Source organism: Pogonomyrmex barbatus, unplaced genomic scaffold (genome assembly GCF_055798465.1).
Source record: "Pogonomyrmex barbatus isolate J1 unplaced genomic scaffold, ASM5579846v1 scaffold8, whole genome shotgun sequence".
Lineage (NCBI taxonomy): Eukaryota > Metazoa > Arthropoda > Insecta > Hymenoptera > Formicidae > Pogonomyrmex > Pogonomyrmex barbatus.
In genome coordinates this window covers 1,626,009-1,643,730 of record NW_028297182.1, presented here as the reverse complement: position 1 = coordinate 1,643,730, position 17,722 = coordinate 1,626,009, and the positions used below count along the sequence as shown (strand labels likewise).

At 35.6% G+C, this 17,722-nt stretch overlaps 1 protein-coding gene across 1 annotated transcript in view; it reads right to left on the bottom strand.

Moving 5' to 3' along the window:
* Window positions 1–57: 57 nt before the first annotated feature.
* Window positions 58–17,722, bottom strand: part of bif (protein phosphatase 1-binding protein bifocal) — a 40,769-nt gene continuing 23,104 nt past the window's right edge. The window contains exons 2-4 of the mRNA XM_011636364.3: window positions 17,259–17,432; window positions 2,617–2,818; window positions 58–2,404 (exon numbers count right to left, since the gene is read on the bottom strand). Of these exons, the coding sequence (XP_011634666.2) occupies window positions 2,187–2,404; window positions 2,617–2,818; window positions 17,259–17,432 (594 nt within the window). The 3' untranslated portion in view covers window positions 58–2,186. The remainder of the gene's footprint in view (window positions 2,405–2,616; window positions 2,819–17,258; window positions 17,433–17,722) is intronic.

Sequence of the window (17,722 nt, the reverse complement as noted above, 5' to 3'; positions counted from 1 at the left end):
TTTACCGTGTCCTTTTAATTCTGCGAAAATTCATAGACGAAAATCCTAAATAAGAAATAAGGAGTAATTGTCTCTTTTATTACTTCGATATCTTGTAACACATAGACAATACATCACACGATACTTTTACATATTTAAGAAGGTAATAATATAGATCCAAGCTTTAGTTATTAATAGTCACTTCACAATCGCTTTCACTTATTGTTTACTCGAAACGTACTTCGCGTTTCTGTACAAGAGTAATTTACAAAACTGTTACACAGCTCTTCTATATGAGAGCAAGGAGATTACAATTGACTATTAACGCGGATAATTGACAAATAAAAAAAAAAAAAAACAAAGGATAGATCTATACACACATTTTTAATTTGGAATGTTGCACAAAGGTAATCTCACTTGCTTCTTACAATGTTTATATAGCGATGAGATATAAAGAGTATCCACGACTTTTTGGGTCTGATGAATAATTGAAAATTTGTTTTACACTAGAAAAAAATTAACAAAAATATCACAGTGTAAGACATAACGCTGTGACACAAGAACAAGTCTTTCAAACAATGCGATACATCACAAAGTATTCGGTGAACTGGTACAGCATCTAAATAAGGTAAATACATTTGAAATTCTAACAAAACGCGGCAGCAGTTTGTTTTTAGTGCACCTTCGCGATAAATTATCATTTTATCGCGCTCTCTCGCTTGAATCAGTCCACAGTCCAGATAATAAAATCATATTAACTACATATATTGTTGCAATCATACATTATTAAATACCTACACCTACACAATCCAAAACAATGTTTTCGATTATCCGTGGTAACGCATCTGAAATGCTACATAGACAATAGAAGATATTAACAATAATAAAAAAAAAAAATAGGACAAAAGTAATACAAGAAAGCTGATTTTAAAGCGATGTAATTTTTTTTTCGAACTTTCGTGACTCAATTAACTTGGATCTCGGATGGCTCTGCAAGACCCATAATAATTTAGTATATACAAAATTCAATTTGCTTAAAATTAATAACTAATATTAAACTCGCTGTTTTCCTCTTATGCTGGAAAGCTATTAGTTTTATGTATTATGATTCTTGGAAATTAAATGCAAACTCAATATGAAAAGACGCATACACTGTTAATGGCTTATTTTCGCATTTGCAAGGCATAGTATGATTTGCCATACATTCGGTACAAATGACGATGTGCTCTGAAATTTACAATTCTTACAGTTTCGTCGAACTGGAACACTTATATATATTGTACATATACATTATTAAATATAACTAAGTAGACTTATGTTCTACTTTGGCAAAAACGTTTACAAATCTAAACTCGAGCTGTTTATCCTGAACTTTTTTTCCTTCACCAATTGAATCTCAAAGACATTCAATCACTTGCTCCCTTTTTTTCTACAAAAAAACTCACATAAAACTCTGGCCTTTTACTGGCAGCTTGAACACGCACAGCTTAGCATTAAAGTAATCTCAAAAAGGTTACAAAATTCACGATTCTCTCGTCGATTTATCCTCTATCTTATAAATATGCCAGAAAAATGATATGCTCCTTTTATCTTTCTTTCTCTAAGCAATAGAGTATCAGTCGCTGGACTCTTCCTTTCAAGTGCTATTACAAAAAAAAGCAGCACTGTATAATCTATCTTGGCAGTTTCGAGATGATTCATCGTGTAGAAAAAGTCCACTGATTCGATATAGCATAACGATACAAAGTAAATGCATATACTTGGAATGATACTGTTAGTTCTTACTTAATCATCTAAATAAACTTCGCTTTCGATGCGTTCGTGAGCGGAGAAATGTACTTTTGATTTCTTTCAAAAAAGATTTTTCTTAATTTAATTGCAAATATGTGCACTTGACGATAATTCATCTGTGGTCCAACATAACGTCCGATCACAAACGCGAACATTTAAACCTGTTTTCTATGAAAAATTCGCTTTACATAGATGTGTGAGCATTTGTCATAAACCTTCCTTCATTAAAATTCGTTATAATATATTGATTTTTTTTTTTTTGAGTTTGTAGTCTCTTGCTTGATTATCTCGCTAGAAAAAGAAAAGGAATACTTGTTAGCCTTATAGACTTCATTCTCGTTTCGTTCATTCGTTCGTTCTATTGCTACAGAAGGACATTGAGCTGTCAACGGTAAAGAGTCATTCTGCACTTCTTTTCAATAAAGAAGATCGCCGGTCGTCTCCGAGCCCCACGCACCTGCGTCCTGGGCCGGTCTCAAGTATTCCACTTCGCTCGCATTTTCGGTTTGGCCGGTTGTTGTTGTCGTTGCTGAAGCGGGGACTACCATCGGTACGGCTCTGGTAATACCCAGCTCGAAACCTTCCGACGTCAGGTCCACTTTGCTAGGAGTGTAACTGGCTAAACCACCTCCACCTGCGGATACACGACAAGTAGCAGCACGAATTTATTCATTTTGCACCTATTTAATTTCCATTTAAATAAATTATTCTGAATATGAAAAATATATGCAAAAACGTTTCTCATAATATAACTTCAATTTTCATTGTTAGTTTTAATTATTTTATAAATGATTTTAAGATGCCAACCAGCCAAGTGGTGAATGGTGAACTCAAGTTTGATCTTACCGAGAAGGGACGGCATACTCGTCGTTGACGAGCTGGTTGTCGAGGAGATTTTGTTGTTGCTCGGCGTGGAATGCGGCTCGCCGGCGACGGATCCGGAACCGGAAGTCTCGCCGTCCACGCTGCTGGTCTCGCCTTCGAGGATCGACGCCTCGCTGGGATACTCGAAGGTGCGAGTGGCGGTGTCGTCGAACTGTATTCGATGCTGAAAAACGCGTTGGTCTAATTAATTCGTGCCGCCGTTAAAACAAACGTTAATATATACGATACAATTTGCATGGAAAGTATCCGCGCGCGTTCGCGGCGATAAATTAATTTATGCGCGCGCGTGCGCGCGCGCGCGCGGGGCATGGAGGATCGCTGCAGGTGTATCTGTGTGTCTGTGAGTATTCGCATATGTAAACACGTGTTATGCAGCGGCGCCGGCGATTTACGTTCCGCCTTTTGCGGAACAGTTATACGCGGAAAAATTTTGCGAGGTGCGCTTCATGTAATAAGCGCCGCCGCCGCCGCCGCCGCCGCCGCCGCTGCCGCCGCGTGCGCGGTACAAATGAGATACGGAGAACAAACAACGGCAATCGCATGTAATGTAGCCTCGAATAACAGTAACCGGTCACACTCGATGCTTTTTCGACCTGCGAGCAGTTCGTCCGTCCGTCCGTCCGTCCGTCCGTCCGTCGGTCGTTGTCATTGTCCTCTTTGTATAACGTGCCGAATCGTCAAGAGAGAAAGCGCCTTTTTTTCTCTTTGCAAATGATTGAAGGTTACTCATTAATATGCGACGAGAGCTTTAGAAGACGATGCTCGCTTTCAGTGAGCTTTGATTAGATATATCCTTTCATAAAAAATTTTATCTCATTTCATTTCGATATCATTAGGATCACAGCTTGAAATCCCTTCAGGAATTTCCTCTTCTTCAGGATTTCCTGAAGAAGAGTAGAATACAAAATTTTTGTAAATGCTTTTTGAGAATTATTTTAAAATAATGTATTTATTTATTTTTTATGCTGTTTATTATTTAAATAATTAATTGCGCAATATGTCGCTTTTTGTCGAGTATAATACATGTTTGAAGAAAGTGTACGTTTAAAATATTTTTGGGAATTATTTTTTTTTTAATTCTTGTTATATAATAATGTACAATATTCGGATCGTCCAGATTCCACGAATATTTTTCTTGGACGCGATTTAATATAAAGCGAAGATTTGCATTAATCCTGGCTACGTCAGTCTGGCGATAACAGTACCGGCGATTATTTCAACTAGGGGTTGACTGCTCGCCTCGTGTAATTATATACACCGTTCTCTTTTTCTCTTTTCCCGAGGCATCGTCAGATTCAAGATAAAAAGATCAAATAGATAGATCGATCTTAGACATCTTAGACTAGTTACGCTTCCTCGAGATATGCGATCCTGAATTCCTTCGACTCACGAGAAAAGTTCGGCAAGTGTAAAATAAAAAAAAATGAAACTTGAAGTTCATTTCGCATCGAATTATTTAATTACAAAAAATATTTTTTTTTTGTATAAAAATAAATGGAGGTATTTTGAAAAATTTAATACTTTGGAAAATTCTAATCATGCGTTTAATCAAAGTGTTTATGAAATCATGGAACTTTTTTTTTTCGAAATCTTCTCTCATATTCCTTATTGTTTTGGACACATTCGCTGAGAAACGTAGATTGATTTTTTTTTTCAAAAAGATGTTTCCATCCCTAAAACCATATATCAACAAAAAATTTTGTGATTAGGTCCATCTACTCTATACTTTTGCAAAGTTTCAGATTTTTATACCTGCCGAACCTTCCTTCGTTAATCTCGCGCGCTTGTGACCCGATTAAATTGCCACTCTCACATCGTTCTTCTTCCTTGTCTTTTTCATGTTAGTGTCAAAAGATCCCAAAAATAAACGAGCATGGCAGAGATACGCGACAAGTCGCTCTAAGTCGTTCCACCGCGCTTTCTAAAAACGCTCCACTTTTCCGGGGTACTCCTCGTGCTTCACGTCGCGAATTGCAATTAGCATTTTCTCACCGAGCGAGTGAATGCGACAATCATGGACCGTTCCGGCTAGCTGGTTAAGTGGCATTAACAGCAAAACTTGAGGAATGAACGCGGGACTTTCCACAGTCATCTTCGGAGAGCCCCCCCCCCCCCTCCCACCACCACCCCACTTCTCCGTTCTCCTGTGTGACGAGCGAATTTAAATACGCTTCAATGCTTCGATTAGATCCACCTCGTCAGATTCGTGTCTTCTATCGATCGTAGAAATTGATGTCGGTGTTGTTAAAAATAATAACTGATCATCTCGACCGCTCGATAAAGCTGATAATGAAAGAGACAAGTGCGGTAAGTGTCCGCGATGATAATCACATCGCGTGTATATTTATTTATACAGAATATATACAGAGAGAAAACATGTTGGTTTTTCTTCGTGTATGCCACCGTATGTATATCTAATCTAATAAGATAAGATATTTTGATTAAGTAATCTCTTTAAGATTTTAAGATGAAATCAAATGTTGATTTCAATACATTTTAATTATGTGGTTCACCATTAGGCGATTACACACGACTCATTGTCATGTACCTTAATTATGTGATTTGTTGTTATATGTCGTAATTATGTGATTGTGTTTCGAATTCCTATAATTAATCCTGAGTCATCGGAAGTAAAATCCTTGAGGTTAATTAATCGGATACTTTTAATTGGTACTTTAAATTGAGTGTGATTATCAATTTCTCTATCACATTTTGTACGAATTAATCACGAATATTGGCGAAGATGTACGTATAAGATTTTAGATTTTAGATTTGAAGATTAAAATAACAAAGGAGAATATTAAAAAAAAAAAAAAAAATAAAAACTTTATAACTTTGTGTTTCAGTGATTCTATTTTTTAATAAGGGAAATTTACGTGTTATATTTTTTTAGACTTTAAATAAATTATAAATTTTCGAACGTATATCATTACATTTTTCAAAGAAATTAATATAATTATATGCCTTATAAGATACAGAAATAAGAATAAATTTAGTAATTAGTAACTGGTGAATGGTGGATATTCGTGGACTTGTTATCATTTCACAGGTAACTTAATGAACAGGATGAAAATCACTATCTTGAAGCAACATAATTTTATGTATCAAGAATTTTTTATTAGCAATATTGTCGTAAAAAAATGTTGTGCTTTTTCAATGATGTTGTAAGAAAAGCCCGGAATGTTTTTGTGTTACTGTTTGTTTTCTCTTCCAATTTGCGATCGACGATCGCAGATGTCTTTTCAATCGTGAGAAAACGCCCAGGAAAAATGGAAACGAAGACAACAGGAAGACTTTCTTCTCGGTGAGGAAATATTGCCCATAAAACATGGCGTAACAACTAGTGAGATGCAAATATCAAAATGGAAAGTCTCTCGACGTATATTGGCAGCAACGCACGGAAAAGAACAAGTTTAATTGAAAATAATGCAACGATTAGCAGAAAAAAATATATATGTATTCTTAGATTCAAGGCTATAATATTTTTCATCATATTGTAATATTTTTCATATTTTTGTATCATTTATATATATATATATATATATATATATATATATATATATATGTGTGCATAAAAAATTTATGTTAAATCGCTATATTATTTTTTTTTACAAAATATACTGCGAATTATTTCTAATCGGTAGAATACGTGTATATTCGCTTCGTTGGCACTTGCGTAAAACATGACATCTTATCCTATTTTACCCCCGCGCGAAATTTCACTAAAAATTTATTTCATCGTTGTAGCTTTCAATATAGGTTCCTAATAAATATATCATTTCATATTTCGCTGTGTTATTTTTGAGACGACGGACGCGGACGAGCGGAAGCAGAAATTTCTCACTTAAGGAAACAATATAGACAAGAGTTTTATTCCCTTTTGAAATTGCAGCAGTCAGCAGCAATTTCAAGTACAGTCAACAAAAAGATCGATCTACTAACGGTACCTAAAAATTACAAAAAGGACTTATTTGCACTTAGATATATATATATATATATATATATATATATATATATATATATATATATAATGTAAAACGACAAGAGATCTTATACAAATATATTTACATAAATTTCGCGGTACGTAGGATTTTCGAAAGCGAATGCCCGTGCGAGCGTGAGCGGATATCTGTACGGAATCTAGGCGTAAACCTCCTAGGAGGAGGGGAATATCAGCGTGACCTTTGGAACACAGGAGGATAAGCGACTCCTGCAGCGGCCACGTTGCGATATCGCTCTTCCTGAAAAATACGAAGGCCGCGCGGCAGATAGCGGCGCGAAGGTACCGGGAAATTTATGAGCCCTGAGCTGTGGAGAATTCTCCGCGCTCGTACCGCGCTCGTAACGCGAGGTTTTCCACGACAGTGCCAAATGGACGCGCACATAAAGGTCACGCGACACGCGATAAAAACTGGACTCCGACGCATCCGTTATGTCCTAATAAAACACGGCTGAAACACGCGCGCGCGACTTCTGACAAGCAATTTAGACGGAAGTCCGATAGTCGAGCTGATAGTTGCTCTCGAAATCGAGATAGATGCGATCGGTGTAAAACTGTGATTGTCGAATATGTAGAGATAGGGGATATCTTCGTGTTCCCACATGAATTAAACGAACTTTCTTTAAAAATGAGGACGCGACACCTTCACTTTTCGATCATCATTACAGACATGAATTATTGTACTGTTATAGCGACCGTAAATTAAAACCGTCATTTATTGGCGCATCGTAAAAAGGAACACAATTTTTTTAGCTGGATACTAAATCATATGATTTATTATATTTTTCCGTTCGTTCTTTCTTAATGTTAAATTCCTTTTCACTTTACTGATGTGTATATATATATATATATATATATATATATATACACATTTATCTTAGAAGAATACATTTTTTTTTATTCATTAATGCTGTTAGCTGAATAAAATGACTTATTACTGAAAAAAATTTTATCTACTTTATATGCCACATGTTTCAGACAATAGATTGGATGATGTTGTAAGCGATGTCTCACGCCATGCATATCGAATACTGATTATAAGATAACGATTCCAACGGGGTCGTTTTTCCTTCGGTAATAATTACTCGAATGACGGACGAGGCTATTAAAGTTTACCTACAGCGACAACGAAATATCGGATAATTTCGTGAAGCAGTGTTGCATCATAAGACAGGTGCGAGCTACGAAGGCGCATTACAAATAGCATTTTCCTTAATGAAATTCATTAAATCATGAGGTCGATGTTTTCGGTTATCCGAAAGGATTAAGGTCGGCTATTTGAATAATTAAATAAGGCAGAAAAAAATTCCTCCGTCACGGATATAATAATAATTTAACGGGCGTACTGCTTACGACGATGAAAAATCTTAAAAGCAACTCGGCGAGTCGTTAAGTCGTGATTTACGTAACGCAGCCGTAAGGCCGTTTTTATCGATCGTTTTTGCGTGACACAAATTCGATTCGATCGTACGAATCGAAGCGCAGCATGGATAAAAGCGCTATGTTAATCGTCGTCGATTTAAATGCCCGGGACGATTAGAATGTCTGCCGGGGACAAGGTGAATTACTATAGATCCCGTTATCGACTGGCAGTCGCTGCTGGGAAAGATTACGCACGTCCTACGCGTGTCCACGCGTGTCCACGCGTGTCCCGTAATTTGCATGTGTGCGACAAAAACGACCTAGCCGATGGCGCAACGCATTAACGCGTTATAAAAAAAAAAAGGAGGAAACTCGATGGAAAACTCGACGGTTGAACGGAAATCGCGATCGGCAGGCTGTTGTCCGTTTTTCGTATACGGATTTCGGAGAAACAAAAACTCACGGCAGAATTTATTTCAATCGGATTTGATTCTCCTAATTTTATGCACGACTAGGATTGTATTGTGAAACGCGAGGCCTTTACAATGTTTACGAAGGCAGACTGCAACTTTCCGCTCAAGTTCTATTCTAAATTTAAAAACTGCGCGTGAAATTGGATCCGCCACGCCTGAAGATGCTTTGTTTTTTTTTTCTCGCTGTTTGCGCAATAATTGAGAGAACGTGTTACTTATGCAAATCGACAAGCCGTTTTGATTCAGCCGGGATTATGCTTTACTTTTTGTGGAGCAAACATCCGCCAAACGTATCGATAAACACGTAAATTTGAGTTCTCTTCAAGGATACGAAATTAGACCGTCGGTGTTTCGAAACAACTTACGATCGATTATGCACGAATTTGTAAATACACTCAACGTTTGCAACGAGCTTGAATTTCGCTGATTCAGTTAAAAAAATCGCGCAGCGATCGAATGTGATTATCAAAATTAAAAAATGGACTAATAATTTAATTTCTATTACTTATGTCAATGTTTATATCAAATTCGAAATAGTGGTGGAAATATCTTGTATAAATCTTTAAAATGTAATAAACTCTACTATAAGAAAATTTCATAATAAATTTTATTCACGTTAATTTAATCCTAGAGATAAAAAAAAACAGGTATTTTTTAATCGGAGTAAAATACCAGTTTTTTTATGATAAAATACTAAGTAAGCCAAGATAGAAAAGTCTAGAAAAAAGATATAGAATTTATTTTTTTTTTTTTACATTTATCGCTAAAATGTTTATGTGTATGTGTATGTGTATGTCTTCATTATTTTGATGTTACTTAATATTTTATGTATTGATAATGTCAAATCGAAAAATGTCTTTATGTGATAATGCCTTTTTGAAACTGCATAAGAGCAAATTGTTACTAAATTAACTGTATTTTAAATTTTTATGCAGAGTCTATAATTTTAAGTTTAACTAGTTTTTACATTGCAATTAAATAGGTTTCATTTTAATAAATATTGTCACTAAAATGTATACGCAACATCCAAGTTATTACAAGTTAAAACTAAAATGAGATTCCAACTAAAATGTATTTCCAAAGATATATCAATGTTCATTGTTAATTCGAGAGATAAGTTAATAAATGAAAGGATTTTTATATGTCTTCTTTATATCTTTTTGTGTTAATTCATGAATTTCTAATGATTTAATGAATACAAAAAAGATGTGTTTGTTCAAACAATATGAGTTTCCTGTTTCCTATCGACAATGATCTAAGTGTCCATGGCCACCATCATTTAGTCGTTGTATTACATTTCGATTGTTTATACTTATCTTTACGCAGAAATCTTTTTAATGAATGTAAAAACTGAATTCTATAGAAATAATATGGCGTCAAAAGTTGAAAAAATATATTCGAGTAAAAGACTTTCAGAATCAAAATAAAAAAATTGAGTTTTTTTTCTAATTTTTTTTATTGTCATTTTTATAATCCTACTCAAAATAATATCTCTCGTATACAAAACGATGTATTTTTGTTACTTTCAATGTACGTGTCAAAAGTCTCCGTGTTCTGTCAAATCTAAAAAGTCTTAATTGTCACAATAGCGATTTTCTCAGGACACTTTGCGCATCCGGCAGGAATTTTTCATCGTTTAGTTGTAACTCTTTTTTGGATTGATTGAAAATCCAAAGGATGTCATTCGGTATTCGGGTATTCGGTGTCACTCGGTATAAAAATCAAAGCGAGTAACGTGATACGTAGCTCACGTAGCTCACCGACAACGTATATTTTATCATATTACAAACATCGCATCTGGTTATAATAGTCATGTATTCGATATGCGTTTAACCAACAAGTGGATAATAACGGTATTCATTGTACTTTAATTGCTTCATAGCACACGAGATCATGATTCGTTTCGAGACATTAGACAGAAATTAGAATATATGATTATAGATTGTCATAAATATGGAAATTTCTTGATCATTCCAATTATGTAAAAGAACGATAAATGATAATTCACGTCGCGTGTCTGAATCTCATTTTATTCAATCTGAGTTGCTATTAAAAAAAAAAAAAAAAAAAAAAAATTACAAGACAAGAAATCTATATATTTTTTCGAAACTAGGAGATAAATTTATAGAAGTGTCTTTATGTATAAAAAATTCATTTTCCCATTTGTCAAACATTTTTCCTGTTTTGATAGATGAATAAAGAAAAAAAAAAAAAAAAAAAAACAAATGAAATCTGAATAAAATGCAAAAAAGAATAATAAAGGAGAAACTTTTTTAGTCATCAACATTTCTCTTTGTAAATATATAAATATCGTAAAATAAATAAACGATGTAATAGCTCCGCTTTAACCTTCATTTCTAATGTACTTTAATAACTTTAATCTCAGTTACTCTCACTTTTTATCCTTTATAATAGCTCTATAGAGTTAGAAGAAGATAAAGAGTGAATCGAACTGAAATCAAAGCCAAGAAATCTAAATTGGTGGAAATGAATAAAATGTTTTTTTTTTAACCACTTAAAATTACCTGATAACCCCGCAAAATTACCGTAAATAGGCGCAAATGCGTTCATCGAACGCGTAATACGTTGCATAATGCGCGCATACTCACGCGTGTTGTTCTGCCATTTCGCAATTAAACAGGCACGAGCGTGCTCGTAGCGTGCGCGCGTGTTGTCGCGCGCGGGCGTGAAGTCGCGCGTGAATTACGCGTCGCGATCCTTTCATTATCGCGATCCTGGTCGCGACTATTGTCTAGCGTACGCCTCGGATGTGGATATGCAGGTATGCCCGGTAGCACGTTTACGGCGAAAGAGAGAGAGAGAGAGAGAGAGAGAGAGAGAGAGAGAAAGAGAGAGAGAGAGAGAAAGAGAGAGAGAGAGAGAGAGAGAGAGAGAGAGAGAGAGAGAGAGAGATGTGACACGGTCGTTCACGGTCGTTGTGCGGGACGCACATAAGAAAATAATCGCTCGCGTGTTTCGCTCCAAGTGTACGAGAGATACTTTGTTGACAGTGCCAAGTCAGAAGCAAATTTCCGATTTATTTACCGTTCACTCGACGAATCTAACTCTGCGTTATTTGCAAGCGAAAAAAAAAAAAAAACAACTAACGAACGCAAATATGCGAAACACGCGTGTATGTACGACGAACGGAAATGCACGAACGCGAGAACTGGTGTGTGCACTTTAAGGAGCAATCGGGGGGGGGGGAGGGTAAATCAGATCGCGAGAAAAATTTTCAGTGTAATTTTCTTGATTGCGTGAGAATTGAGACGAGTGAAAAAAAAAAGAGAGAGAGAGAGAGATTTCTCTCTTTTATATTTTCATTATTTTTTTTTTTTTTTTAATAATATCTCTCCCACCACCTGCTTTGGACGGCAAGATATTTACTCTCCGCGATACGTGTTGCATAATACAAAGTAATGTAACATTCCATTTGTTCATTTGCATTTTCGCAAACAGTCACGCATTACTCCAATACTGGCGATTTACAAATTTATTATGCAAATGGCAAACTATCGTCTTTTCACGGCGGTCTATATTATTACCGGTAGTTTCGCGGGAGACATCGAGAGACACGTCTAACTTCAGAAAACATTCAAGTAAAGGGGATAATAAACGCTTTTTTTAGCCGCGACGGCGTGAGAGAAAAGCGCTAACGCGATGTTGGATCGTGCATTATCCTCGTGCCTTGCACAACGAACTTAACATAAAATTCAGGACTCCTCTCGCTCGCGTATCTCGTTACGAGTTCTTGTTCCCGCGTGGAAAAAATTTCTCACGAAGAACATTCGTCCTCTTCGATAAGCTGATAAATCTCCAGTAGGACTCCATCTCTCTTAGCCTCGATCGCCTTTTCCAGCGCGATCTTACGCAAAAAAAAAAAAAAGTTTATTACTCGACAATTATCAGCCGTTAAACTGAGTTCATTAATAAGGGTAAAACTATGCAATACATAATGACTCGCGAAGCATATGTTATAATCAGTGAAAAAAAATTTTTACATTATATTTACATTATATTTTAGCAGCGAATTTTTTTTTATATCTTTAAGATTGTTCGCAAAGAGCCAATAATACGGGTGTAAAAAAAAATTTCAATTTACTACTAATTTAAATTGTGTATTTTTAAATTTATCAACAATTTAAATTTGCTTTAGATTTGATTTAGATTTATATTCTACTAAAACTTTCTTCTCAACTGTGATGAAAAATCTTAATTGAATTTGCCATTCATCGAGATTAGAATTAATGCATAGAGTGCATAGATAGAGGGAAATACTGATATACACGAGTAGCGATAACGATAGAAGATAATGTATTATCATTTGCTGAACTCAAGATTATAGAAATATCTATATATGGGACAGCCGGCTGTTTGTCGAATATATTCTTGGATGCTGTGCAACTTTATGTGTCAGGCTTGATGATGCCAGGGAAACACTAATCTCAAAAGCATCGGTGGCAGTGGTAAATCGTATCGCAACTAAAGTACAATAAAATTAAGACGTACTGCAGAAACAAGAGGAACGAGTTTCCCGCCGCGAGATTCATGGAGACGATAATACATATGTGTGCGAAGAATTCTTTAGAATATGCCTTCAAGAGAGATATGTCGAAATAACATTTTAGTTGTATCTCAAGCGCGTATCTCTCTCTCTCTCTATCTCTTTGAAATTTAAACCTTAATTTACAAATAATAACTATTCAATATCTTTTTTGAAATTTTCAATGAATTATTCAAAGCGCCATTCTTTAGATTCTCGAAGCGACAAATAATACGAATAATAGTATTTGCCGGTAGAAATATGCTAATTGTAATAAAAAAAAAAAATAAATAACAAGTTTTGTAACGTTTTGTAAACGTAATAAATAAAATTTAACATTAAAAAGAACGAGATAAGCAACATTCCTTTAGAAGTAAAATTCCCTCGGGAAGTCAAACGTTAATTAAACGCCAACGCATAAAGAGTTTTAAAAATAGCATTCCAATTACGCGTTTTTACGTTAAATAAAGTTCCCCTTCTTAATCTCTCAAGACGCGAATTTTTTGCCTTCCACAAAAGTACGATGAACGCGAGATGACTAAATTCTTGCCTGGATCGTTGATCCAAGAGCAATGTCCGTTTTTCTAATCTTCGGAGCTCATTCCGCCGATCACTTCGCGGAAAGGAATTCCGCGTCGTGTACAACGCGCGATTGGTTATTCCAACAGCGTTTCCATCAATCCGACACGGTGTACGAACACTGAAATAAATCCAGAGAGAACATGACGCAGCGTCCGTCGTGCGATCCAGGAAATATCAACTCTCCCGAGACGAATAGCGAGATGGTGTAAGAACACAATGGGCAATATAAAACAGAGTGCTCCAGAGCTGTCGGCGTCGCCTTTATCTACGAATTTCTCGGCCAATGTCGTAGATCTCTCCTCAGCAGAAATATACGACACGCGCGTGAGCAGTTGTAATAAATTAAAAATTGATCAAGAAATCGGAGCAAATCATCATTGTAAACGAGAACAATAAGAATATAATAAACAAATATAATAAAAATAATAAATATAAATATAAACAAAAATAATCAATATAATAGATAAAATATAGATAAAGAAATTAAAATATACAATAATAAAATATTTATTGTGTAATTGAATGTTTATTTAGTTAAATCTCGATCATAAATCGATAGCGACAATGCGATCGAAAAAAAAAAAAAAAAAAAAAAAAAAAATTGAAATTATTCTGAAATAGAAAATACGAATTAATATTGTCAAGTGTTGACAATTCCATTTATCTTTTCAAGATATTCTTGCGACGAGTTCCTTACGACTTTTATTTCTTGCGTTTGCTGTTTCAAGGGGTAAGTGTCCAGCAGAATTGTTCGTCGACGTTTTTCCCATGGTGCACGGTAGATTAACTTGGTCGACGAGGCGCTCGAAAATCATTCCGCGGACACGATACTTTTACTTACAAATTGGTATTTTATCGGTGTTAGTAATAGAATGCCTCCCATCGCGACGTCACGTCAACGTGCGATCGCGTGAGAAAGTCGCGAATGAAGTAAAACTGATGGTTAGATGAAAATGATTGCACCTTCTATGCCTTAATGGAAATCTGTTGAAATTTTCGCAAGAATTTTCGCAAGAATCGTTAAACTTGATTAAGCACGATTACTATGGAAATTAATATCAGATGTTTGCAAAATATTATTCATCTAGAGTGTTATTACATCTCTTATTAATATATATTACAAAAGTTACGTATATTGCGATATTTATTTTAATTAATATTAAAGATTAGATTATTGATTATTAAAAACAGAAGACATCTATAGTATTTTTTTTTTTTTAATTAAATTAAAACAAAATGTGGAAACAAAGAAATGGATAACAATAAAAAAAAAAAAAAATTCTCTCGAATTGAGAAAAATGTACGATGCTGGCAACCGATAAAAAAAATCGATAAAGTATCGCGATATGCAATATTAATGATCAAAAATATTGAATCACACACGTTGAAATATATCTTTATTTTTCTTTCCGTCGAGATTTCAATCAGCTGATCGATGTCGATATTCAGACGAGTCCTATTTCCGAGAGTTGTCTCGCTAATTCATCATCGGCGTAATATTTTCAAAACTTTTTCCGCTTAAAATCGCTTCACGTATATTACCTCGTGGATAAATATACGGTAGCCACGGGAAATATCATTGCGCTCCCGGTTATCGATATCAATATTTATATACATTCGCGTTCCGCGGAACACGAATGCTAAATCCCGCGATACGTTATCGGTGCGGCGAGCCTCCGTATCGCATCGTGTACGCACGCCGTGCATTATTGCGGTTCAACCATTTCCCGCACGTTATGCACGTATCTCGCATCATTTAATATTAAACGACGCTTTGTTCGCTTATCTGCCCGCCGTCGATCGGATAATAGATTACATCGGAGCTACGCCGGCGCGGAAAGATCTTAATTTCCTATCACTGCGCAATTCGGCGCAACGCTCGATGTCGGCGCTGATAAATCGTTATTTGTCATCATCTTAAAGTATCCAAATAATTTTTACGTTCGACGAAACGATACACAGGAGAAAATACCTTATTATAATTCATATACTAGACGTTACAAACGCGCGCTGCTATTTATCTTTTTCAACACAAGAGAGAAAAATTAATATAATACTATTATAATATTTTTAACTTCTTGATACACGATTGTCAAAACGATCCTCTGTGAGATCGATACAATGACAGAAGTATTCACGAAGTTAGCGCAGCGAGAGAACCAATCGGCATCGCGGAAAAGCGGCAACAATAATTTCGAGAGATGCGAGATATCGATGTATCATGCCTTTTTTTTAAGAAAGAAAAATATAAATTCCGCTGAACGACAAGCCGGAGATGCTTAACAGATATCGAATTGCGCAAAGAAATGTGTAATATGTCTAATTAAATGTATGTAGGTATACCGTGACTGAATGATATTTCGAAAACAAGACAATCCTGGGAATTTCAAGCCCGAAGGAAACGGTGGTGAGAGTTTTTCATGTTGCAACAAGGTCGCGCAAGGCACGTGACTAACTTTCATTTTTTTCGTATAGATAATTTTTTAAATGTATACGTAAAGACGCATCGCATATCTATATCTGCAAGTAGCGAAACGTAAAACGTGATTTTTTTTTTTTTTCCACGAATATCTTTTCCCTTACGTCATGTCCGCCAGGCGAGAAACGTTTTCGTTGGGCGGCACAACTTGGCGTTTCTAATGCCGAGAGGCGTGAAACCGGCGAGTTTGTCATCACGAGCCAAAAATATATTTACGTGATGGCATGGATTTAGAGAGCCTCTCTCTTTTCCCCTACCGAGGGGGAAAAAAAAAATTTCCTCGGGGCCACGTGGGAGTCGGACAGGCGCATTGTGCGTCCGGATCTCACGAATGGTTTATAAGGCAGGTTTTCTCACGCCGCGCGAGCGATCTTGAAAGTAATATTATGCTGTGCGCTTTTCGATTTAGGTAAGGTAGCCGGGTCACGATCTGGGGATAATGGCGGTGCGGCTGATTAGATTAGATAGAGAAACGTAGCCCGCCTTATCGGCAATCGGAATAATGCCTAACGAGATAAAAAACTCCTCCCTGTCGATACAATGATGAATAGATTTGAATAGATTACCAAGTTTTCAGAAGACTTTAAAATTATTTACGGCTATGACAACGTAGTTTCCTCTTTTTGCTATTCTTGCCGTTAATCTTTACTGATAAATTTATCCTATGCCTTAATCTTTTTTTAACGTAATAAAAAACGGGACAAAAAATTCTGAAAAATATCGGACCGTCAATATTATTGCCATACACAATAAAGATTTGATTTAATAATTGATGTTCTCAATTTGTTTGATCATTTTCATGGTGGTTTATCAAAAATATCTATAGATTTCATGTTTTTTTTTTTGAAATTAATTTAACTGTTATTTGTTATCTTTTATTTATTTTTATTTATTTTTTTTATTTTTATTAATTTGTGACCGATATCGGATTTATTCTTTTTATTACATTCTACCTTCTCTTGACATATCAATTATTGGAACTTTTTTCTAGGGGGAGAGAGAGCTATTAATTTGTAAATAATCGTAAAAATAAAGAAAAATATATGAACATCTTTAAACATCGATTCATATTATGATGCAACTTTTCTCTCTGTAAAGCCCCCGTTTGAACAAAGGCGTCGCCTGGAAAAATTCATGCATAATCATGGACGAAGGTTCACTCACCTTATGATTTCGTGGTGTCCTCGAGAGATTGCTGCGTCCGTTGATGAGAACATTGTCGTTGAGAAACGACACGTCGCAGGGTGACGGTGGACCCCCGGAGATTTCCCACTCGGAATCGTCGGTCGTAGATGCGTCTAAAGTAGCGTCGAGCACTATAATGCCACCATCGCCGACCTGTAACGAAAACCGGTAATGATAATAGAATATGACGAATTTCGAGAAAAAGTATGTTCTCGCGAGAGAACATCGCGATGACTAAGGGAAAGTAAGCGACATATATAATGATGATCTGAAATATGTGGCTTACAACATATTTATATTTTCTCTTCGTGTTACATTTTAAAGAATTCGAAAATTTAGAAAATTATGATATAATCGAATATAATTCCTGCTTTCTTCAGAAACATATGAAAAAAAATAATTTCAAAACAAACAGAAACATCATTCCATTAATAATTATTTTG